This window comes from Chenopodium album, chromosome 24, assembly GCF_948465745.1.
Source record: "Chenopodium album chromosome 24, dcCheAlbu1.1, whole genome shotgun sequence".
Taxonomy (NCBI): domain Eukaryota; kingdom Viridiplantae; phylum Streptophyta; class Magnoliopsida; order Caryophyllales; family Amaranthaceae; genus Chenopodium; species Chenopodium album.
Genome location: NC_137857.1, coordinates 32,937,875 through 32,963,527, shown reverse-complemented (window position 1 = coordinate 32,963,527; position 25,653 = coordinate 32,937,875). Strand labels below are relative to the sequence as shown.

The 25,653-nt window shown below is 35.2% G+C and overlaps 3 protein-coding genes across 4 annotated transcripts; 2 read left to right on the top strand and 1 right to left on the bottom strand.

Annotated features, from left to right (window-relative positions):
* Positions 1 to 188: 188 nt before the first annotated feature.
* LOC145611839 (mannan endo-1,4-beta-mannosidase 6-like) lies at positions 189 to 3,709 on the top strand. 2 transcript variants are annotated; one of them, XR_014106472.1, is made up of 6 exons: positions 189 to 653; positions 1,337 to 1,537; positions 1,914 to 2,036; positions 2,363 to 2,574; positions 2,663 to 3,145; positions 3,223 to 3,709. XR_014106472.1 is itself a non-coding variant. In XM_081667218.1 (5 exons), exons 1-5 carry the CDS (start codon positions 252 to 254, stop codon positions 3,075 to 3,077), a joined length of 1,353 nt encoding a protein of 450 aa, XP_081523344.1. In that variant the 5' UTR covers positions 189 to 251; the 3' UTR covers positions 3,078 to 3,709. The 2 variants fall into 2 exon arrangements, 1 of the variants encoding a protein (XP_081523344.1); XM_081667218.1 differs by having other exon boundaries at positions 2,663 to 3,709.
* A 3,908-nt stretch (positions 3,710 to 7,617) lies between these two features.
* Positions 7,618 to 8,658, top strand: LOC145610882 (putative long-chain-alcohol O-fatty-acyltransferase 5). Its single transcript, XM_081666146.1, has one exon. The coding sequence runs from the start codon at positions 7,618 to 7,620 to the stop codon at positions 8,656 to 8,658; it is 1,041 nt and encodes a 346-aa protein (XP_081522272.1).
* A 13,544-nt stretch (positions 8,659 to 22,202) lies between these two features.
* Positions 22,203 to 25,528, bottom strand: LOC145610881 (protein NRT1/ PTR FAMILY 5.5-like). The gene is made up of 3 exons (XM_081666145.1): positions 25,298 to 25,528; positions 23,662 to 24,197; positions 22,203 to 23,070 (listed from the first exon to the last, which is right to left on the bottom strand). The coding sequence occupies exons 1-3, from the start codon at positions 25,526 to 25,528 to the stop codon at positions 22,203 to 22,205; spliced, it is 1,635 nt and encodes a 544-aa protein (XP_081522271.1).
* Positions 25,529 to 25,653: the final 125 nt, after the last annotated feature.

Genomic DNA, 25,653 nt, shown 5'->3' with positions numbered 1-25,653 from the left:
AGTTTAGTTCAGTTTAGTGTAGCTCTAACTAGTTCAGTTCAGCCGAGTTCAGTGAATGAGAATAAACCCTTAGGTCGAAATACAACTTAAAAAAAAAAGGAGGAAGTAGTAAACATGAAAAATTATTCGTTGCACCAACTCTGACGGTTGCCTACCGACAAAATAAGTGTTTGTTAACCACACTTCCACATTTCACTGCACACAAAACCTCTCTTTCACTTTCCCAAATTCCATTCTTTTCCAAAAACAAAATGAAGAACAACTCTGAATTCAGAGAAAAATACGCTTACCCAATTCTAGGAATAGCTACAATTGCTACACTTCTCTTCCTCAATTTCAGCAATCAACTCACTTTCGAATTTCCCACTGTTTTTTGGCAAAAAAACATGGGTTTTGTCGGGGTAAATTCCACCAATTTCATCATAATCAACAGCCATGATCAAATTGATCAAAGGGTGTTTGTTAATGGGTGGAATTCTTATTGGTTGATGGAGGCTAGTGTGTGGGACCCATCAAGATCAAAGGTTTCTAGAATGCTTAAGAAAGGTGCTCAAATGGGGTTGAATGTTTGCCGTACTTGGGCTTTCAGTGATGGGCCCGGCCCGAATTCCTTGCAGATTTCTCCTGGGGTTTTCAATGAAAGAGTGCTCAAGGTATCTTCTTTGGTTTCTCTCTTCTACTTTTGCGGATTGTCCTGTTTTATCTAAATTGAGCTATTTGTAGTAATGTAGCGTTTGTTTTTGTGTATATATAGTTTAAAGGGATGATATAGACGAAATTTGATTCCACGCTGTGATAACTTCTTTCGAGACTTAATCAACTAAGCTAGATGCCATCCCGAGTAATGTAGTTTTAGTACTAGTAGTATGGTAGTTTAAAGGTTGGTGAATTTTGTAGAGAAATAAGGTATTCATTTGTAGGTTTAGAGACTTTTAGGTTATTTGGTTTGTTACTTAGAAATGGTCAAAAAGTTTCTTACATTAGCTTTTAGACCTGTAAGAGGAAGTTCTATCCATAGTTAATGTTTCCAAATCAAATTGTATGAGTTCTTATTATAGCTTTTACACCTATAATGTTTTGGTGTTTTCATGATTGATGAGCTTATTCTTTAGCAGTTAGGCTCATGCTATCATGCTATGTGCTGCATCAGAAGTAATGGGAATGCTACTAAACGTGTATACTAGGGTTCAATGTCACTGACCTGAATAAATCAGTAGATTGATTGAACAACTTTAGAATGATACAATTGCACTTTAGAGAAAAAATATGTGGATTTTTTGCCTAACTCATATTTGTCTGATTAAAATGCTATGGTATTGGGTTTTTAATGCAACAGGGATTGGATTATGTGATTGTGGAAGCAAGAAAGAATGGTGTCAGATTGATTCTTAGTCTAGTAAACAATCTGAATGCATTTGGTGGTAAAGCACAATATGTGAAATGGGCACAAGAAGCTGGAGTAGTAAATATCTCGTCGTCAGCTGATTCCTTCTTTGCAGATTCAACAATTAAAGACTATTATAAAGCTTACATCAAGGTACTTGACTATATTCTTGTAGGAGAAGAGCCCTTCTGACTTCTGTCTTTTAATAGCTGGCATGAACAATTTTAAAGAACTTGCTATATGTGCTTTGGTGTGGTGATATCATAACCACTAACCAGCATAAGTGCAAGTCTGTAATAGTGGTAGAAGTAAAGTAGGCTTGAAAATGTACCGTCACCAACCTTGTTGCCGATGTGCTAAAAAATATTGCTGTGAGGGGATTAAGAAACAGGTGTTTACACTTTACGCACATGGATTATTGCTTTAACATATATCTTAAGCAGAATCATGTTTCTCAGTGACTCATCATCACTTCAGCTATAGGTATCACAACCTATTTATCTCTTGTCTTGGTTTCTGAATGCTATAGGCCATTGTAACGAGAAAGAACTCCTTAAGTGGAGTTAGATATTCTGAGGAACCAGCCATATTTGCATGGGAACTTATAAATGAGCCGCGATGTGATTATGACTCCTGTTCTTCCATTCTTCAGGTAAGCTTCCTATCTTGTGTGTGTGTGTGTTGGGGGGTGGATAAGGATGGGTGGTAATCTAAGACAGATCAGGATTTCTCTGTAGGGGTGGCATAGTGTGGCAAGCTATGGCTACATTTGGTGAGAATTGTAACCTGATCTTTGATCTCATGTCTAAGTGAAGCAGTGACTTGCCAAACTGAGCCACCCCTGATTCTGTATTACTTTTTCTTGGTATTTCTGGCCTTTTGACCTTCCTTTTTCATTGAAATGATTGGCCCTAAAGATTTATCTCATTCAAGTTATTTGATTTTTCATCAATTACTTATGCATCATGGTTTTGATAGGCTTGGATTACTGAGATGGTTGCATATACAAAGAGTTTGGACCAAAAGCATCTTGTTACCATTGGTCTTGAAGGTTTCTATGGACCCAAACCTGTTGAAAAAACAAAAATAAATCCTGGAGAATGGGCCGCCTCCCTTGGAACTGATTTCATACAGAATTCAGCTATTGATGGTATCGACTTTGCTTCAGTTCATGCATACCCTGATAGCTGGTTAGTGAATCGGATCTTTGATAAAATTGACTGCTTGAGTCTTTAAATTTTTTAAATCTCATTCCTTACTCTATTTGTTAAAATGTAGGATGCCACACGCAAATGTTACTGCAAAACTGGATTTCCTTTCACATTGGTTGGATTCTCATATAAGTGATAGTGAGAATATCCTGAAGAAACCTGTTCTGTTTACTGAAGTTGGCTACCCATTACATGTGAAAGGTGAAAATGTTCATTACGGTGATAAGCTGATGAGAACCGTCTATGATAAAATTTTTGAGTCTGCCAAGAAGGGTGAAGCAGGAGCTGGGTCCTTGATATGGCAGTTGTTGGTTGAAGGAATGGAGGAATTTGGAGACAGATTTTCTGTCGTAGCATGGAAGCACCCTTCTACCTATAAGCTGATTGTAGAACAATCGTGCAGGCTAAAGAGTATCATGTGGAAAAGGAAATCTGCTGGAAAACTCAATGGAGAAGATCCTTGCTCCAGTCTTGTGCCGTAGTGGACTGGCATGAATAGGAACTTCAACTCCTCATGTACCCTTGTAGAATCCTAAACATGCTGACTTGGGTATGTACACCTGAGATTTCACTCCGACTAAAAATATGGAACTTTTTCATACAATACTGATGCTGACACTTGGACAGGTTGGATACGTAACAGTGTCTATCACCAGTAACCTAGTCTTAGTAATATGAAGCCTGAAACTAAATATGCAGAATGAATGGCTGGTCTTAGAAGCTTTTAGTTTGAAGATGCCAGTTTTGATGAATTCAATTAAAATATTGGCTGCCTAATCGTCAAGGAGAAAATCATAGAGAAGGCAGAAGAACATGTGTGCATCAATGTGAATCATAGGCATGTATTTTTTTTTGTTCCCTTCTTCTGTTTATCTCTTTGAATTGTATATAGTATAGTGTGGTTCCAAGCATACCTGTATATGTTGGAGGCTTGGTTTCTGTGAGAGCTTATATTGTTCACATATGTTTATGTCTTGGGAAAGAGGAGAAAATTTTGTAATTGATTGATGGTAAATGTTTCAATCTAAAGTGATTTAAGAGCACTGGTGTTACTGATGATTTGCGCTGCCTTTACTCAGAAAAGCAGTGATGAATTTGAGCTTGAACATGGTTTATGTGAAGCAATGTTTGCGATGTGAAAGTAATCACCATACTTTGTTTTAAATGGCAGTTTGTATTTGCTTATTTACATGTATTTACTTTACGTTGTTCTCAAGCTGCAGTCTATTTCTGCATTTCTGTGGTTTGATTTTTTCGGACTGTTCAATGCTCCTCAAGAATATTGTTGAATAATTCGACACATAACTCGTGCAAATTCAGAAAGCATCTGATTCTGATCACAAGATCTCATATGGGTCTGGACATGGAATTTGATAGAGTTTCATCTGATTACATCATTATACTAATCAGTAAAATTTAGATAAAACTCCATCATCAAATTAGCATTATTTTATATGACCTATATTAATTCTGTCTTTGCAGGTTCAACAAGAAAATCAAGGTGTTAAACCAGTACAAAAAACTGCTGTCAAGAATTCACTCAACATTTGGGAGTTTCAATCAAGATTCATGGAAGCCAAAATAGAAAAGTAAGTAATTCATCTCAATTAAAAACAAATAAACATGACACACAACATTAAGATGATGAGAAATCAGCTCGAAACAGAACTAAAAAGATGATTACGAGGCAAAGTACAAACTGTCCATTTGATTGATCTACATAGCACAGCTGCACCTGCACTTTGACATACACTTCTTGCAGTCAGATAGCTTCGGGTACTTATCGTTGCAATCACACCTCTTCATACACTTAGTCTTCGACATCCCTGCCCACAGGCATTTTCCCATACAGCGTAGTGCTGTTGTACAAGACGGGCAATCGTATTTCATCCTTCTCAGAATACAGACTTTGCAATCAGAGCTGTCATCCGGACATGCTGATGCTGGTAGTATTGCTAACCATAAAATCAGAAACACAACTAACAGGAAAGATTCGAGTCTTAGCTTTGCCTTGCCCTCCATGTATTCCTTCTCTTAGTAGCGAATAATGGAAGACTCTAACTAACCTCTCTAAAAGATTGCTGTATTGCTTCAGCAAACTTTGTTTCTTTCACTCTAGGAATTGAAAGAGCTTATTATAGAGCATGGATGCTGCATCTGTAGTGGGCATTTATGCATTGCTTGACTACCATCTGTAACATAGATAGAGGGGTTGCTTATTTCTATGCAGATATGGCAGCTATTTCACAGTAATGGGGTTTGCAGATCATAAATTACATGTAAAATTTGATGTTCGCCTAGATTATCAAACTAAGTATATGGTATTAAACTCTGATCATTATATTAATTTTTTTTGGGTGGTTAGATAGCCATAAGGGGGGGGGGGGGGGGGGGTGGGGGGTCCTAGGATCTTTTGGATCCGGGAGAGAAGCTCGGCTATTCCTCATTCTCTGATCATTATATTAGTGAATGCATGTAATTAATTGTCCATAAGTCCCGTCTATTCACTAGTAGGTTTGGAGATTGAAAGTTTAATGGCTTGTTGTCTTCGACTAAACTATAGAAGCAAATTTTAATTAGTAGTAAACTAAGTAAAATTATGTTGCATATGAGAAATTGAAATTTAGAAAAGAACAAGTACTACTTTTACGAACTCAAAAACCGCCTCCAAATGTTTTAGGAAATTTTACTTTATTATGTTCAACAAAACAATCTCTTAAAAGGTTTAATGGTGTGAAAATGTAGGCAAACTGTTAGATTTCTCATTCATTATGGTCCAAAACTCTTAATTGATTAAGATTAAAGACAAATTTGTGCACATCTAGATCAACATTGATCCTGTCGTCCACAACATTTGTTATAGGTTGTTTTGTGTTACTACGTAATTTTTAAATGTGACCAAACACTTTTTTAGCTTTAATACATACTTTGCATCAAACAGTTTAGAGTTTAGACTTAAGATGAAACTTATGTTTGAATTCATTGATTGCAAGATTTAATACCAACTCTCAACCTCCAATATTGGTTTGTGTGATCCATTATCAGTTTGCAGCGACAGAGCTTGTGGCTGTGGTCGAGTGTACTGTCCAATTTGTTGCATGAAGTAAATGCTTTCTAAAGGGACGTCTTTACTCTCTTTAAGATTAAAACCTTGTTCTTTACGAGTTTTTTTTTTCTTTTTTCCTTTCTTCTTCTTCAAAAAACGTCGCTAAGGAACGCTATCAGGGATTCAGGGTGTTAGATACCCATTAATTTTATTTTCTTTTATTTATTTATTTATTTATTTTTTAAAAAATTGTATTAATACAAGAAGGCATGCCAAAATTATGAGTCGATCATTGTAATAATATTCATTTCAAATTAATATTTTTACTTTTAAATATCTTATCTAGTGCCTTCAAGGTGCTTGTTAGCTTTTGCCATTTTAAATTATAAGTGATTTATTATTTTATGGATGCTCAATCTTTTTTTTTTTGTCATCATTGCAGAGTTATTTTTATTTGAAATTCGTTAAATGTATGAATGCATGAAACCTCATACTTGTATTGATACTTATTTTGTTTACACCTTTGTCAATTGATATTTTAAGATCAAACTAAACTTATACACTCAAATTTATAAGTTTTACAACACTTGTGTTTTTTTCAAAACTGATAATCATGATTCAAGTCCAAAATTCAAATTAGGGATGGTTATGAGCACGTATTATTTCAATTATACAAAAATATATAATGTGATAATTAATGGCCAATTGATCATATTGGTAAATAAAAAAGACCTCTAGCGACAATTTGGTAAAAAAACTTACTCCGGTGACAGTTTGGTAAAAATAGCTAACATTATGTGACAATTTGGTAAAAATAATAAACTACGGCGACATTTAGACCAAAAACCCTATTTTTTTTCCCGACAAGCTCTTTAAAAATTCCTAATTTAATTTGTTTTTGTGTTCTTAAATTTATTTTTCTCATTAAAATTTTGAATTTACATGTCATCCCTTTTTATTTCCAAGCCCTTTAAAAAAAAATCATTAATAAGGGGTATGAAACTTAAGTGAAAATTGATACTTAACGTTTTATTCTTTCTTCAAATTGTTATTTCCGTAAAAAGGGTTGGTAAAATAACAAGAAAAACGAACTAAATTAAGCATTTGCTAGTATTTTATCGGAAATTTTTGTATTTTTTGGGTTAACTGTCGCCTGAGATTATTTTATTTACCAAATTGTCGCTTAAGGTTAGTTATTTTTACCAAATTGTCGCCGGAGTAAGTTTTTTTACCAAATTGTCGCTAAGGGTCTTTTTATTTACCAATCTGATCAATTGGCCGATAATTAATAAAGAGAGAAAATATGTTGATCAGTGTTATGATTTCAATTTAATCATAAGTTTGATAATTCATATATTTTTCTTGTTAATAAAACCCGTTTATATCTATGAATTAAGGATCCGGTATTACAAAGTTGCACTGAACCATTATCATTGGTAGTATTTGTAGCACCACGTCAAATTAAGGCTACAACAAATAATGTCAAAGTAACTACTCCTAGTATTATTGTTGGCCGATGGAGAAAGAGTCATTTTCTCATTTATTGATACACATGTCTTAGATAAGTTAGATTCATCCAAAAATAAAACCATTTAATTAAGCTTTCAATAAAGTCCTCACACTCGTCAAATCCTCATCAAACTCTAGCCAGTATTGGGCTATAAGCCAGCAACTTCATTTAGAGGTACAGTGGTGCTGTGGTTCACCGTGCTCCATACAAAAGTTCTATCTTTATTTATGCATCATTTTGACTTTTATGCTTATCATAATTTTAAATAATAGAGTATGTTAGCAAACGTAAAGTCAATGTCATGCAATTAATTCTTAAACGTGGATGTACCATCAGTGTTATTTAGACATTATATAAGTTTCCCTTCTTAAAGCATAAAAAGTCAGGATCATAATTCTCCTCACTACAAACTTAAGTAATTTCTAATAATATTAGTCAATTAGTCCTGAAATTAGTGTTGGTAATTATGTTAAGTGATGTTGATAAAAGAGCTAATCACTCTTACTCAGATTCATCATCACCAATCTCTTTACTTTTACTATTATTGATGTCATATGGTTATTGCTATTTCTTTGTCACAAAGTTGCCAAAGGGCGTACCAAGGCTAATTTCACTTGTTGGTGTATTCTACATTCTTTTTATTTCCCCTTGGTACTTCCCTTCATCTATTTCCCTTAGAGGGCTCGCGTCTTTCTTCTTAACTTGGATCTCCTCTTTCAAACTCGTACTCTTCTCGTTTGGTAAGGGTGATCTTATCCTTTGTGATAGTTATGTTAAGTTTGTGGTTGTTGCCGTTTTCCCTTTTAAAGTTAGGAATGAAGCCATCAGTACGTGTTTTGTTAAAAAAGGTACCGAAAAGGATCAGATGTACACAACCTTATTTTCTGACAACAGTAGTCTGTTATCGGAAAATGTATTGCAAATACTAGCACTAGCAATGTCAATATCAATTTTTGCTCTTTCTTTACGTGATGTAGTGATGTTCCTCCAAGCACTTATCATTGTCATCCACCAAATGTTGCCACATTTAGAGCCAATACCTATATTGAAGCAGCCCAATAGAGCTACATCACTTCAAAATTTCTGGGGCAGGAGATGGAATCTAGTTTCTTCCGATATTCTAAGGCACACAATATACAATCCAGCTCGTAACATACTAGAAGTTTTCATCGGGGTTGGTCCAGGAGAAGTAGTAGCATTGCTTGTCACCCTAGTTGTATCCGGGATAATGCACGAGATAATGTTCTACCACATGACTTGTGGGATGAAACCGACTTGGGAGGTGACCAAGTTCTTTGTTCTACAAGGAATTTTTATGGCTCTTGAGATGTTAGTCAAGAGGTTTTGGGTACGAACCCTAGGGTGGTCATCGATCCACCCGGTAGTTTCTGTGCCATTAACGCTTAGTTTTGTGTTAGCAACATCATATTGGCTTATTTTCCTCCCTGTTAGGAGAATTGCAGGGACAGGATGTGATAAGAAGGGTTTCGAGGTAGTTAGGAGGTAGCCTTAATAATGAGCTAGAAAGATGAAAAATGTGTTAAAAGTTTGAAAAAGATTTTTTTTTATTAATAGAAAGTTTGAAAAATGTGTTTATATTATTTTTTTTTAAGAAAGAAAGGTGTATGATAAAAAAAAGGAAATAAATTATTAATAGAAAATTTTGCACCAGAAATTGACACATGTCATTCGTGGTGTACTGGTGTCTGTTTTAATAATATTTGATTGATGATACGTCAAGTTGTTCTAAGCAATATTGTATGCAATTACAATGTATCAATTAGGTGTTAGATCACTTATTAGGGAGCTTACCTTAGATCCTAATGGTTTAGACTTCGAATCATACCAACTTACCAACTTAGGTAATTTCTTACTCTCCCTTCTACTACCAAGTATCCGACCTATAATATTGAACAAAAATAATGCCAATGCTGAACTAAAAAAACGTGAGAGTTGAAATGTGGTTAAGCAAAAAAAATAAGAGTATATATTTGCAATAACACAGTCTATGACATTAGAAAAAAAATAAAAAATAAAAAAAATCCCTAAAACAAAAAATCCACTATTCTTTAAGTGAGCCAAATAGCAGTTTCTAAATCTAAGTACTCTTTAAAATACTGTCACCAGAGATGACTTGAATCACAGCACCATGTGAAGACTTGGGGAAGCTTGTCAACATGTAAGACAAAGATAGTTGAATAAAAACATTCTCGTCGTTGAGCTCCGAATCAACGTGAATGGATAGTGTTTCCAACACCTTTGCATATTTTAAGATAAACTGTAAAAATTCAATCACTAGTTTGCTACCTTTGTTACTAACTAAACCAAAAATTTTCACCATCTTAAGGTGTCTTAATAAACAATTGCAGCTTCTATAATTGGGATTTAACTCCCAATAGTTCTTCTTTTCATCATAATCATAATCATAATCATAATCGACGCCTTTGCACATCACCTACAATAATGTAAATAAACCATGATGAGGTTCTATATATGTTGTTTGGGTACTAAAACGATTACCATTTTAGTCTAGGTTATTCTACCCATATAAGCCCAAAGGATATAAAACGTCTAAAAGACCCAAATAAGTCAGATGCATTAATATGGCTTAAACGACCCACATTATTAAATTGACCCAAAACCCGAATCAACCCGACCCGAGCCATACCCGACCCGAAGTGGAATTGACCCGACCTTGATCCGAAACCCGAAATGACCCAACCCAAAACGACCCGACCCGAAGTTGACCCGATACCCAAAACAACCCGACCCGAAGTTGACCCGACCTTTAACTTGAATTAATTGACTCAAATAGACTCGAAACCCAAAGTGATCCGAACCAAAATTATCTTATTCTTGAAATGACCAGAATCTATTTAAGCTAAAGATTTGACCTTAGCAAACCGAAATAGAAAAAAACTGCAATCAAATTGACTAATTTACGTATTTCGAGTATTCCATTTCTTCGGCCTTTTATCTCAGTAAGTTATCAAAAATTCGTATAAATATTGAAAGTTGGACCCGAAAATTGATCCGACCAAAACTTGTCCCGACCCAAACTTGACCCGAAGTGTTGACCCGATACCCGACCCGACCCGATTATCAGTCGACCTGAAATGACCCGACCGACCTGAACTTGACCCGATAACCTTTTGACCCGAACTTGACCCGACCCATACCCGACCCGAATGACCCATTTGCCAGGTCTAATCTAAGATGACCGTACTCCTCCACTCTCTCCCCTAAACTCCTCTCAAAATATACATTGTTTGGCATCTAACTTAGGCGTCGGAGGTTGCGCCTCGGGGTCCACCCCGGGGCTCGGGGTTCATTTTACAGGTCTTTTCAAGGCCCAAATCCGAGGTCCGATCCACATCAAGCAGCCCTTCAAAACCCGATTAGCTCATTTTTTGCTGAAACATATGTATTCACTTGCTTCACATGATATATATAGTTCTATCGTATATAATCAATTTTTTAAAATATAATATACAAGTGTAGTAGGTTATATTTCATTCTTCAAGTGAAAATGCTATCTGGCTAATAATATCATAAATCATCATAATAAGTCATACTATTTTTTGACATTTGCTACCACTAAAAACACCTCTCTTCAAATTCGGTACCAGTTTTAAAATTTTTTTTTTACTTTGCTACCACCTAAATCAGAGTTTATTAAAAATCACTACCACTTAACGGAATCTGTTAGGATTTTCGTTAAGTTTATTTTTTAAAAAAAAAGTTAAAAAAATAAATTAAAAAATTTTAAAAAAATAATTAAAAAATAAAAAGTTACAAAAATAAAAATCAGCCACCCAAAAAACCCAAGCCCTCCCCGTCAGCCACCCTCCCCCCTCCCCCTGCCGGCGGCCAGCGCCTAAAGCTGCGGCCGGCGCCGGCGATTTGGGTCGGAATCGAACCCCTCCCCTTCCCCACCCAAAACTGACAACCCTAAGGTCCCTAATCATCCTAAACCCCAGCCCGAAACCACCCTAAACGAGTTTTAGGGTTTGGCTTAGGGTGGTTTTGGGTGCAGTGGCAGGTAATTTCTTCGTCGCGGCCAGAAAAGGGAACGGGGGACGAGGAGGGCCTGGATCGGGTTTCGTGGGGAGAGGGGCTGGGATCGATGGGGGTTTCGACGGGGAGAGGGGCTGGGATCGACGGGGGTTTTCGAGGGGAGAGGGGCTGGGATCGAGGGGGTTTACGAGGGGAGAGAGGGGCTGAGATCGAGGCTGCTGGCTCGAGTTTCAAGAGGGCTGGGAATGCGACGTCGGCGCCGACAAGCTGGGTGGTCGGAGTTGCGGGCAGCAGGGGCTTAGGCGACTATGGCGGTGGCTTGGTGGCTGGGGAAGGACTGGTGGTTGCGGCGGATTGGCAGCTGGGGGGTGGAAAGGAGTGGTGGCTGGACGGTGGTTGTGTGGTGGTAACGGAAATACTAACGGTGTAAGACAAGTGGTAGTGATTTTTAACAAACTCGGTTTTGGCTGGTAGCAAAGTTAATTTTTTTTTTTAAAAAAACTGGTACCGAATCTGAAGAGAGGTGTTTTTAGTGGTAGCAAATGTCAAAAAATCCTAAATAAAATATGAAATTTAAAAAATACATATACATACATACATACATACATACATATATATATATATATATATATATTGAATCAAATAAAGACTTCCTTATAAAAATTGCATTATTGTCAAGCTAAATTTAATTAGCTTAAATTTTATTTGAATTAAATTTAGACCTGTTCTAGCTTTCAAGTAAGTTTATTTGTCCTAAAAATAAATTAAAGACAATTCCCACATGTAATCAATGTTGTAAATTGTGCATGTACGTAGTATATGATGATAGCATTACAAACTACGAGTAATCAATTGATAGAAATTTAGGTACATACCTTAAGTAGTTTTAAAGTTGATGTCATATTAATGGTTAAGCTCTCCTACTCGAGGCAATTTTGAAGCATGCTTGCTAGTAGTCCAGGAAGTTCCCATTGCTTAATATTGATATTTAAAGTTAAGACTCTTACAATTGAATTGTTCGATTTCCGCAAAGAAAACCTATTGTTCATCCATATATGAAATGTAAATTCATTAGTATGCATTATGCAACAAATACTGAAATTAATAAATCAAGAAAAATGAAATGGCTAAAGTAATTGAAAAAGTCATTCACCTGAAGACCCCAAGTCCCTAAAGTAAGTTTCTTCACATTTTTAACACATTCATCGCCATATAATTCTTCGTCATCAGTACTATCACCCTCATCTTCTTTGTCATCATCACTAGTATCCTTTTCTAACCTTTTAAAGCGAAGTGTATAATCATTATTATAAAATTTTCGAATTTAAAATAGACTCTTCCAAGTAGCACCTCTGATAGTACATAAACCCAGTAATAGTCAATACTTGAAGAAAAGGGGCCGAAACACTTAACATGTCACCACATTTACCACTCCCAAACTTGCAATTATGAAGCACCAATTGCCTCAAAGTTGTAGAAACTATATCCAATCTTTTGAATCCGTCGCAAGTACACAATTTCAAGTACTCTAATAATGAAAATAGTATAGTGCACCCGGGTGCACCATGCGCATGGTGCACCCGGAAAGAACATTAGACATATTTTAAAGAACATGGGTAAAAAAAAAGAACATGCTAGTGTTTGAAAAAGAACATACCTGTGTTTGACAAAAGAACATGTTTGTGTTTGACAAGAACATGACATTACAAAGAACATAGAGTCTATATAAAAAGAACATGTTATTTTTCATGGTTACTCGGGTGGTTGAACGTGTTTGAAAAAGAACATAATATTTGACAAAAAAAGAACATGCTTGCATTTGACAAAGATAGAGGTAATCATTGGGCGGGCCAGGCCAAAGTTAAAAAATCAGATCACTTCTCGTGTCGGGACAAGTTTTGGGCCAAATTTTTTGTGCCCAAACCCACCCAAAATAGTCCGGCCATGCGGGTTTTTTGGGTCGAGTAAAAGAATCAACTAAAATGCATAAAAACGTATTCCCAAACCCGCTTAAAACATCAAATTTACGGGCCGGGTCCAACCCGATGTGGGGGCGAAAAAATTCTGCCCAAAACCTGTCTAAAATCGGGGCGGGTCGGTCTAACTTTGATCACTTCTAGCCAAAGAACATAAAGTCTTTACAAAAAGAACATGATAATACATTAAAGAACATGTTCTTTTTCCTGGTTACTCGGATTTTTTTTTTTTTTTTTAATACATTAAAGAACATATTGTATATTGTAAATAACATATATTTCAAACTCAAAGAACATATTTTTTTTTGAATAGCAAAAATATTTCATTAATTAAAAGTCATACTACATCTACAATAGAGATTCGACGTTAACAAATGCACAAGATATTGAATCAAATAGAATTTTCCTTCATAAAAACTACGATCGTCGAGTAGATCTTGCACTGCGGAGCATCTCCCGCTTATATCGCTGAAAATTACAGCCTTGTTGGAGAGACAATCTAACGATCCTTTGTAGCCGTGAGGATGTTTTCCTTCTGATTCATCTGTCCGTATTCGATAACTTGATAACTTTTTCACCAACGAAATAATTTCACGACAATCCATTAGATCTGCTACCATGGATTCAAACCTAAGAAATTTCTCCCTCGAAAAGAGGAGATAAACCTTGTCTTTCGAAGGAGGTCGAAAACCCTTGTCTTTCGAAAGGAGGTCGAAAAACCCTTGTCTTTCGAAGGAGATCGGAAACCCTTTCTTTCGAGGGAGAAAAGTTCCTCCCAAAAGGAGGAAGCATTATTATAAACCTAAAAAAACAATAAAGAAACAAGGATTGAGGCTTTCCACCGATTAAAATCGATGGAAGCCCCTTCAAAATTCAATAATGGAGGCTAGGGTTTTGGAGAGAGAAAGGAGGAGAGAGAGGAGAGACTTAAACTCAAAGAACATATTAATCAAACTTAAAGAACATATTATGCTCACATTCTTTATAAATATCTATAATGTTCTTTTTTTTCCCCATGTTCTTTTAAATATACCTAATGTTCTTTCCGGGTGCACCATGCGCATGGTGCACCCGGGTGCACCAACCATACATTACTCTAATAAAGGATAACCTAAAAATATTTTTTGCATCCAATCATCTGTGAATTGATCATTAACTTGTTCTATGGACAAACTCATCAATAACTTCCAATTAATCTCACCAATAGATTGGTGAAAGCTAACACCGTGTAAAGTCAAGCTGGTTAAAATCTCGTTTCGAAACAAGAAACGAGGCAAATGAATACGAGGAGTTTATACCTAACAGTAATTTAAGCTTCTTTACTTTACGATGAAGTGCTAACCGTATCCAAGAATCCAATTTCTGCTCAATATACTTAAAATTAAGAAATATGCACTTATAATTAAAATCAAAGCGACACCTCTCGAAATTGCAGGGATTGTGATAGTTGAAGATATGATCGACATAAAAAAAATAAAAATAAACTTGTGATTATTGTCCCATGATCGTTTTAAATCAGATTGCCGGAAAACAAGGGAAGAAAGAGAGGTCCAAAGGGATGACCAACCTTTCGAGACCAACCCGGCTCGATACACGGCATCGTAGGTCGGAAGATGAGAAAAAAATATGGACAAGAATTGGGTCCGGTAATTGGGTTATTCGATCGCTTTCTTTCGAATCTTGATCTTCTCCAAATCTTTGCTTTTTTTGAGGTTGTTAATAAATTCATTATTAACTTATCTTTTGTATTTAGGGTTTTGGAAGATTTTATAAGAGAGGTTGAAGATTGAACTAGGGTAGGTTTTGGGATGGAAATCAGACCGATTCTTAATTTATAGGATCTTATTTTTGCTACAAAAAAAAAAAATATTTTTTGGGGTGATTTCCCAAAATAATGTAATAATATAAACTAATTCCTTATATACATTGGTTTAAAATCTATTTCCCACAATACCGTCCACCTAGGCTCGGTTTTAAGGTTCGGTATTTGCAAGCATAAAACCGCTAACATTATTGGCGGTTTTAACTATTATAGAACCTCTATTGGTATTAGCGGTTCTTTATGTAAAACCTCTAATACCATTAGCGGTTCTATATAAAGAGTTGCTAGTGAGCTAAAGTAGAGGTTCTATGCATAGAACCTCTAATGGTATTAGCGGTTCTATGATAGAACCTTTAATAGTATTAGCGGTTTTATATATGATAGAACCTCTATTGGTATTAGCGGTTTTATACTGTTAAATTTCAAACCTAGGAACCGATCCTATGTGGACGGTATTGTGGGAAATAGTTTTAAAACCAACTTATTTAGGGAATTAATTTTTATTTTAGCATTATTCAGGGAAATCACTCTATTTTTCCTTTTAAATTACTGATTTTCATTAATTAAAGTTTTGTTTTATTAAACTAAATCTATTTTTGCTGAATATAAATTTTTGTTTTTTTGTTTTTTTTTACTAAACTTAACTTATTTTTGTTAAATTAAAATTTTTTTTATTTACTAAACTTAAATATTTTTTTAAGTTGCAAAAAAAAATATTTTTGGCAGTTTCACTATCAAATTAACTAAAATCCTTGTGAAAAAAAGAAGTAACATAGGATGATAAACCCTAAAGGAAAAATTATAAGCTTTCTCATTTAACTTAATAAAATTTAGGAAAAATTGTCAAAAATAATACGACCTTTGAGCGGTCCGCCAAAAACAATTCAACCTTTTGATTATTTCTGAATAATACAACCTTTGGGGGTTATTCGCTAAAAACAAGTTATGACCGGTTACTAACCTAATTAATAGGTTATATGAGACACGTGTCATTATCACATTGGTTTGAAAATTTAATTTGATTTTAAAATTTTTTTCAAAGGTTATTAATATTATTATTATATATTTTTTTATTTTTTTTAAATTGAAACCCACTAATCTCCTCCACCAACCACCCCCTTCCCCCGACCAATAGCCCCCTTACCACCCCGGCGCTGGTCGCACCCAGATACCTGGCGTAGGCGCCGAACCCCCTCCCTCGCGTGTTGCTCCATCATCCACCATTCAACTTTCGAAGCCCCTGTTCCTCCTTCAACACAGCACTGCAATTCAAATCGCGCCGTAACGCAATCTGCTCACACCATCAACCCGCAACAACCTCCACCTCTGCAGCCAGCAGATCGCACTCCATCTGTCGCCGCCACTACTGCAGTTCCTCGCCACCTCACAGTCGCATTATTCAAACCGCCATTTCAACCACCAACTCGCCCTATTACAACACTCCTCACCTTGCCAAAAACCTAATCGAAACCCTTAAATCCATCACCCACCCTCCAAAACCCTAATCGAAACCGTCGGTGACAGTTGGGGACATCCGGTTAGGGTTTTTCGAGGGTGCGGATGGATTTTAGTGGGTTTACGTGGGTTAGGGAGAAGGACATTGGGTAGGGGATTGTTTGTTCAGGGGAAGAGGGAAAAGGGGAAGAGGTCGACACCGGCTCCGGAGGAGGATCTGGGCGTGGTTGGTGCCGATGGGCAGGGAATGGGTGCGCCAGAGGAGGGAAATGGGTGTTAATGGTGGTTGGTGAAATGCTTTTACAAAAAAAATTATTTTAATTATTTAAATTGTTAACCATAATTAAAATTTTAATTAAGAGTTAATTAAAGTGTTAAACGAATTTATCAAGTAAAAAATAAAAAGGTTAACCGGTCATCAAGGTTGCAGGTAAAATATCCTGTTTAAAGCGGAAACCCTATAAAGGTTGTATTATTCAGAAATAATCAAAAGGTTGACTTGTTTTTGGCGGACCGCTTAAAGGTCGTATTATTTTTGACAATTTTTCCTAAAATTTATTACACATGAAAAGATTCTAAATTGGCTTCCATCCTAAAGCTAGGTCAGATCTTGAGTATTGCATCTCATGGCTTTAACCAACTGAACTAGTTGCATCGATTTGGGTATCCCAGACCTATCGAGATGCTTCTTTGCATAAACCAACAAGGGTTGTAACTCAATAGAGTGAGTGGTCACCCTTGTAAGCGCGAGCAAGAGAATAACAGAGCTGGCAAAGATAAAAGGGTCGCTCATAATTTTTATAGCAAGTTTTAATCATCTTCATAAAACATCTGCGATAGTGTGTGTCTAAAGTATCATAAGTTCATATTGAGAAAGTCAAATTTCCATCAGTGTAACACCCTCGATTTTCATCACCTATAAGTAAATAAGAAATAATTGAAATTAAACAACAATTTTATAAAAACGCAGAAGGTTAAATCTAAATCAGAGGTATTTCCACCGCACTTTACAATATATCAAGTGTAAATCTTACAAATTAAAATCTCAATGATTAAAACTCAATAAAATAAGTGAGCTACTTATGCAACTCAACAAATTTGTCATAAATAAAGCCAATAAAAACATTGAGCTTCTCTAACTACAACACAATCTCTTAACCTACTTAGTCAATCTTGACTGATCACCATTATTATTAATAATAAGTGTAAAGAATGAGTCGTTATAGGGGCCACCATAAGAAGAGAAAGGCCACAAACACTAGTAGATAGTACAACAATCAAACACACATGTTAACAAAAGTTGCTGATTAAATGTCACTTATCCTAATATATTAAAATATTCGCGAGAGTGAGGGATAACTCAAGTGGTTAGAGCTTCTCTCCCGGTTACAAAAGATCTTGGGATTGATTCAATTCTCACCCACACCCTTTTGGCTCTCTAAACACCAATAAAAATAAAAATAAAAATAAAAATATTCGCATTAGATAATGATACTTGCTCAATATATTAAACAATAAAGCATGAAAGTACATTACACTTATTCTAACTCCATTCGATCAAGTAACATACTTTTGTGCACAAAAACGTCAAATAATTAATTTATACCAACACCAATTAAGTAATATGCAATAACAAATTAAAGTGATTAATATCATATCATCCAATAGAAAAAGATCCTTTAAAAAAACCCTAAACTTAATGTGAGGCAAATATCAATTTCTAAGTACTCTTCTAATCTTGTTATTAGAGATGACTTGAATCACAGCAGCTGGAGAGGATCTCGGGAAGCTTGTCAACATATAAAACACAGATTGTTGATGAAAATACTCGTCTTCGTCTAACTTTTTTGGTTTGTATCCGTGATGGGGCTTCTTATCAACGTCAATGGATAGTGTTTCCAACACCATCGCATGTTGCAAGATAAACTGTAAAAATTCAATCACTTGTTTGCTACCTTTATCATGACATAAGCCAACTATATTCACCGTCTTAAGTTGTCTTAATAGACAATTGCAGCTTTTGTAAATGGGATTTAACTCCCAAAAATTCTTCTCTTCATCATAATCATGTTTGACGCCACTGTAATTCGGCTACAATATTGGAATAAAGTAAACAAATGAGCATCTATATTCACATGTTATATATTTAATTCAAAACAAAAATATTTTTTTGAAAAATTATAGCAAGTTATTTCAATTTTCAAGTGAAAAGGCCGTGCATAATTGTCACATGTCACCTCCTTTAAAACAGGGAAAAAAAAAAAAAAAAACCCTCGCATGCATGAACAACAAACCTTAGGAAATTACATAATACTTATACCATAAAGCTAAAATTAAGTACATTAACTTTTACTTGAATTACACTTAGATCAATTCCCATTGCCAAGTACTTCTAAAAGAATTTATCCTATATACATAAAACCATTTCCATATTTAATCGCATAATTGACATGTACTTCATTCAAAAAGAATAATATCAGTATAAATAAGTTCACCAGTTTAGTAAAAATCAGTAAAATTAATTTCAGTTTATAAAAATAATTTAAGTTCAACAATAATAATTTTAGTTTAGTTGACTAATAGTTTCAGTTTAGTAAAAATAATTTTAGTTCAACAAAAATTAAGGTGAGACGTGAAGTTGACACAGCCTTAATCTAGTATAGTTTATTATTAAAAAAGAGAGGATATTTTATAGATCTAACCATTATTTATCACACCTTAACTCTCAAATGAGTAAGATAAATATGTAGCATAATCAACGGCACAAACTAATCTATTGATAGCAATTTAGGTACATACCGACCACAACGGTGTATTAATGGTCAAGCTCTCCAGCTCGGGGCAATTTTGAAGCATGCTTGCTAGCCCGGGAAGTTCCCATTGCTCAATATCGATATCCAAAGTTAAACTCTTACAATTGATGAATGAAATAGATTGATATTCCGCAACAAGAACCTATTATTCATCCATAAGAAATGTAAATTAAATTCACTATTAGTCTAATACCTTGAAGTACAAAGTACATAATTAGGTTAAGAAATTCGAAGAATAATATTATAAGCTAAGATATAAGATAGGAGAGTACACATTTAATTGTAATATACTAGCTATTATCGATCTCTAAATTATTATATACACCCAATGCATTGCGTATCTATAGGTATGTAAAAAAATTCATTCAAGACAAGCATATACGAAGTATAAGATGATAATAATAATAATAATAATAAAAGCTAAAATGAGGTACTCACCTGAAGAACCCAAGTCCCTAAAGTAAGTTTCTTCACATGTCGAACAGTTCCTAGGATCTTTATCGACTTAATGTTAAGCTTATTATTACGAGTATTTTCTTCGTCGCTACCATCATTATCATTATCACTATCATTATCACTATCACTATCATTATCACTGTCACGGTAACGGTAACGGTCGTCCATATTAAATCCAAGAGTAACCTTGACCAAGCACGAAAGATTCATAACACTACACTTTTTATAGTACATGTACCCTGAAACACTCAATTCTTCAAGAAAAGGAGCCAGAATTTGCAACATCTCACCACATTCTTCAGAACTATAATCATAATCCGAACCCGAACTTAATCCGCAATTATGTAGCACCAATTGCCTCAAAGTCGAAGAAACTATTTCTAGTCTTTTGATTCCTCTGCAACTAGCCAATTTCAAGTACCCTAACAAAGGACATCCCACCAATATTTTTTGCAACAACATATCCGTCAAATCGGCTTGTTTTATGGACAAACTCGTCAATGATTTCCAATTAATCTCCCGAGTACAACCCTCAAAGTTAACACACTGTAAACTCAAAGTGGTTAAGACCTCGTTTCGAAACAAGAAACTAGGCAAACTACACGATGAGGCCCTGAAACTACTGCAAAATAATAATTCGAGGTTTTTTACTTTATGATCAAGTGCTAATCGTATCCATGAATCCATTTTTTTTCTTATGATACTCATAATTATCAGAGAAACAATTATAATTAAAGTCAAAGCAACACCTCTCAAAATTGTTGCGATTGTGAAATCTCAAGACTTCATCAACATATAAAATAAACCGTTGAATATTCATCTTATTATCATATGATTGCTTCAAGTCAGATTGCCGGAAAACAAGGGAAGGAAGAGAGGACCATATCAAGGAAGACCAACCTTTCGAGACAAACCCGGCTAGATACATGGCGTCGAAGGTCGAGAGAAAAGAAAAAATATGGAGAAGAACGGAATCCGGTAATTGGTTTATTCGATCAATTTCTTCGGAAGGTTGTTGTCCTAGTCTTTGTCGTCGTCGTCGTCTTTGCCTTTTGAAAAGATTATTAGTTGTAGGCCGCCATTGATGTTGAGGCCGATGCCGCCATCGAAGTTGAAGCCGATGCCGCCAGGCTAACCATTGATGTTGAGGCCAAGACCGCCATCTATGTTGAAGCCGATGCCGCCATAGATGTATTTTTTTATGTTGAAGCATAAGGGGTTTTAAGGCCATTGATGAATGACTGTTGTTGTAATTAGGGTTTATGAAGAGAGAGGATTTTATATGATCATGATGGACTATTTGGAAAGAGGATGAACTATGATCGAAATCAGGACCGACTCAATTTCAAGTTTTTTTAACCTTGTTTTTGCTAAAATAAAAATATAAATTATTTTTATAGAAATTAAATTTTTTTCAAGGTTCCGTATTATGCACGATGATTTTAAAAAATAGAAGTAGCAACTTTTCTATATAAATTGTTATTTTACACACAAAAAAAAAAAAAAAAAAAAAAAAAAACCTAATAAATATACACACTACTTTGATTTCAATTCTAATTAATAAATATATACACTATTTTTATTATTATTATTATTATTTTTTGACGCATACACTATTTTTATTATGAAAAAATATGAATACTTTTTTAAAGTTAATTATGTTCATATTTTCTATTAAAGTCATAAATGTTTGTGTAGAAAGGTATATATAATCTTTTTTATTTAAAGAAATTATCTTTGTTATTCACCTATATAACAAAATTAAATCATTATTCGAACTAAATTATTTTATTGGACATATTGTATACAACAAATATACATGTACATTGAGGTAACTTATATTGAATTTAGGGTCACTTTTGATCATTTCAAGGTAACTTTATCACAAATGTACAACTTTACATAATATCTTTAGAAATGCATGAAAAATCAATCTTATATCAATCAAGCCGACCACTTTTAACTCTTTACATGTAATCATTAGGATACTACAGATAAAATTTCATGTTGGTTTGTGATTTTTAAAAACAAGCTAAGAATACACTAGGGGCGCGTTTGGTTCAAATAATGGTATGGATTTGGAATGAGGAATGAAACCAAGGTGGTTTGGGTTTGGAACTTGATACTTGATTCCATTTGTTTGGTTTTGAGTTGGGAATGATATATTTTTCTTCTAATTTGAAGCTAAAGGTATGGGTATGGCTCATACCCACCTCTCCCCTTGGGTTTCAAAACCCCATACCTTGGGGGTTTGAGGTATGGGTTTCAAAATTAAATTTTATAAAAACAAACAATAGGTATGGGTTTCACTCATTTTAAACTCATTCCTCATACCTTAGATGCTTGAACCAAACGCCCCCACCTAGGATGAGAATTGCTAGGATAATTAAATTAATACAATATTTATTACAAATGACAAAGACGATATGACCAAGAAGTTGATAACTTTTTTTTACACCCAAGATTGCTCAACGATAAATAAACAAAAATAACACCACACACACTAATGTGGTCAAATATGATCATCATCCATAAAGCCCACAGGTAATAGCCCTTTCTCCAATTGCCCATCTCTTGGTACCCTATAACGATAAAAACATGCCGCAACAATATATATCACAACATTTACAGCAGCTAATGAAGCTAGCACCCAAAAATAGTTGTCTAATCGACTAGTGTTCAATGTGGTTTGAAACCAATTTGTTCCCGTTCTTTTCTCGCTAATCTTCCCAACAACTTCGACTAACACAACACTTCCCATGACCCCGAGGCCAAAGAAGCCCCTCGCAAATAGATTAAAGTACTTAACCATGGATTTAGGGGCTTGATCCAATGAGAGCCCGTAAGCACTCAATCGATGAATGCCATCATGACAACCAAGCAACACGAATTGAAACAAAAGCCAAAATACGGTCATAGGTACTCTTTCGTTTGGCTTGTCAATTAAGTCATGACTCTTTACAACACCGAGCCTTCTTGTCTCTATCTTTGCTGCTGCGATGCAAGCAAGTGTGGCGTATATCATGGCAGCCGCGATTCCAATTCGTGAAATGTAACGTCGAGTAAATGAGCTTGAGGCCATTGTTGGTAAGAAGCCTTTAGTGAAGCTTTTCCTAAAGTGGTCATAAAACCAATAGAAGAGTATAAGAGGGGCTTTTGCCTTTCCTACTCTACGGTCCAAGTGATTCGCTTGCTCGAGGAAGTAGGTAGCCCCTAAGGATGATACAAAACCGCAAACAATGAAAGTCATCCAAATGGGAATTGTGCGTATAAATAACTTGGTTTCCTCTACTTCTGTTACTTTGCAAAGGCTCCATCTTTTTGTCACTTGTTGCTCTAGCATGGGCTCTGCTTTGATTATAGCAGCCTTGTCGAGGCACCTGCACATAGCAAAGAGTAACATTACGAATTGTGTGAAAATTAAACCTTATGCAACACTTTTTGTATACTATGCATGCATTGCTATGTTAGTTTTAATTAACTAGCTAGTTAATACAAGACCTAGTTTTCAGATATATTTTGCATGTAGAATTTATACTTTATCTATTTCATATTACTCGTTACAATTTGACATTTGCAACTAGGGCCTATTCATTTACTGAATTGAGTTGAACCGAACAAAGCTGAACAGATTGGAGTTGAACTGAATATTATTTGAGAGAAGGAAAGTAGGAACTGAAATGAACTAAATTGAACTGAAAATAAGCCGAAGACAATAGACCCCTATTCCATATATTTATTTGACCATATGTAGTGATTGATGTGTACGTCACATAAAATGTAGTTATCTGAGATCTTGTTTTATTCTCTCAGTATATTTTTATTATAATATTGACTTTTTACTGTATAATTTTTTAGTGGTTGAAGTTTTGCATTGACAAATGTAAAAGTCAAAGTGTTGCAAGTAAAATGGAACTGAGAAAGTGTATTGAGATAGGTATAACATAGAATAAGTCAAATTAATTTTTAACCTGAGGCCCTTGGTATGAGGCAATAATTCCTGGATAGAGTCGTCGGAGTTTTCATAGAGCTCATTTGTATCTTTTGGGCGCGAGCAAGAGATCTTGGAGGCAGCAGCGAAAAGAACCCGAAAAATTGTAGTCAAGGGGCTCCCTTGTGGCCTAGGAGCAGGGTTTCCAACCCCTAAGCAAACCCTCAAGATTAAGCAAAAAAAGAAAGAAACCACACCAAGTATGGCACAAATTCCAAATAAAATAGCCCATGGCTTGACAAAGGCTGCTATCAAGAGCGCGGCAAAGGCAACCAAGTGAGTACGACACCACCCTACACGACGTGTACTGCTACTAGCAGCAGCCTCCTCTGCTTGCTCCTGCGCAAAGGGCGCATAGCAAGCAGAGAGAGCAGCCATTCCCAACGCGGTGAACACGAGCCCCGAGTAGAATAGTTGTTTTTGCTGCTCGCCAATGCATTCAGGCTTGTATTGGGTGCAATTTCCATTTGACTTGCCCAATACAGGTGGAGTTGACATCCATATTAGACCAAGTCCCTACAACATTATTCAACATTTGGTACAAGAAATATTGGTTAAGTTGACCTTAACTTAATTAAGTCTCAAATAACTTAAAATACCAAATAAAAATAAAAAACTCCTTACATAATATCTATAAGAGAGAGAACTAGAATAATTAATACAAAAACATTATTACTTGTATTATATAAAACCTACTAACTGATGATTTGGATGAGAATGACAACGAAAGAGTTGAATTATTGATAAAAGACAAGTTAATGACAGTTATTTGAAAGGAAGACTCTATTTGTTTTAGAAGTTTAGTACTTCCATCATGGCATCATCACCACAATTATTATTATATGGTCCGAAACTAATATTATCTCAATAATATGGTAATCGTCACCCTTTTTACAAACAATTAGCTAATGGGTCAAACTAATTCATAAACAAATTCTTATATAATGTTGGCCACATCATATGATAAATCATCCGGGTTATTTTTTCAATGATACAAGGATTATTCGGGTTGTGTTACAAGGGTTACTTTCAAATTACTTCGCTTTTAACAAATAGTCTCATGGTGTGAACAATCGGATACAAAACGTAATGTTCTCAAACATATATTCAAGAAATTGAGAAATAAATCAGATATCTTACCAATTGGTTTTATGATGGAATACTGCTACACTTGTATATGGCCATTAGACTCCTAAATTTTTATTTTCTTGTGCAATTAATTCAACAAAGGGTGGACTAGCTTTAGATCATGTGAATCTTTAATCGTAAATTATATACATAGACATAGTACATACATGTTAGCTAATTAATTAAACTGAAGTTCATTAGCTAGCTAGCTAGCTAGCAACTTAGGGTCTGTTCACATTTACTGAATTGAACTGAACTGATCGGAGCTGAACTGAACTGAACTGATTGGAGCTGAACAAAACTGAACTGAGCTGAAATGATATTTTATGAGAGAAGGAAATTAAGAGCTAAACTGAACTGAACTGAACTAATTGGAGCTGAACTGAACTGAACTGAAATTAAGTAAATGTGAACAGGCCAGGCCCTTAGTTATTTGAGGAAAGAGAGAATCGCGCTACATAAGAGTAGAAATAATTAAGATGACTTACAATCATGGAGGAGAAGCTGCTAAAGAGGACGACAAAAGAGTTGCCTAGGAAAGCATCGGCGAGGTAAGTGAAGACAATAGGCAGAATTTTGATGAATCCCATCCAAATATTGATAATTGCAGCTGCATGAATTAATTTAAGCTCCCATACATCGGTTAAGTACACCATCATCAGCCACAAAATATACCCGGAAAACAAATTCACCCATTTCTGCAAACGTACTGCATACATATTCAAAGGAATGAAATAATGGAGTTAGTTAATCAAAGTTAGATGTCATATATATGATCAAGAATGAACAAACTAAAAGTGTCACAACATTCGAAACAATCTTTGAGATAAAATAGATATAAAGT

Coding starts and splice junctions, on each gene's coding strand:
- LOC145611839 (XM_081667218.1), top strand. CDS start 252: ATGAAGAACAACTCTGAATTCAGAGAAAAATACGCTTACCCAATTCTA. Junction 1,538..1,913: donor ATTATAAAGCTTACATCAAG/GTACTTGACTAT, acceptor TGAATGCTATAG/GCCATTGTAACGAGAAAGAA. Junction 2,037..2,362: donor CCTGTTCTTCCATTCTTCAG/GTAAGCTTCCTA, acceptor TGGTTTTGATAG/GCTTGGATTACTGAGATGGT.
- LOC145610882 (XM_081666146.1), top strand. CDS start 7,618: ATGTTAAGTGATGTTGATAAAAGAGCTAATCACTCTTACTCAGATTCA.
- LOC145610881 (XM_081666145.1), bottom strand. CDS start 25,528: ATGTATGCAGTACGTTTGCAGAAATGGGTGAATTTGTTTTCCGGGTAT. Junction 24,198..25,297: donor GCAGCTTCTCCTCCATGATT/GTAAGTCATCTT, acceptor ATAATGTTGTAG/GGACTTGGTCTAATATGGAT. Junction 23,071..23,661: donor CCTCATACCAAGGGCCTCAG/GTTAAAAATTAA, acceptor TGCTATGTGCAG/GTGCCTCGACAAGGCTGCTA.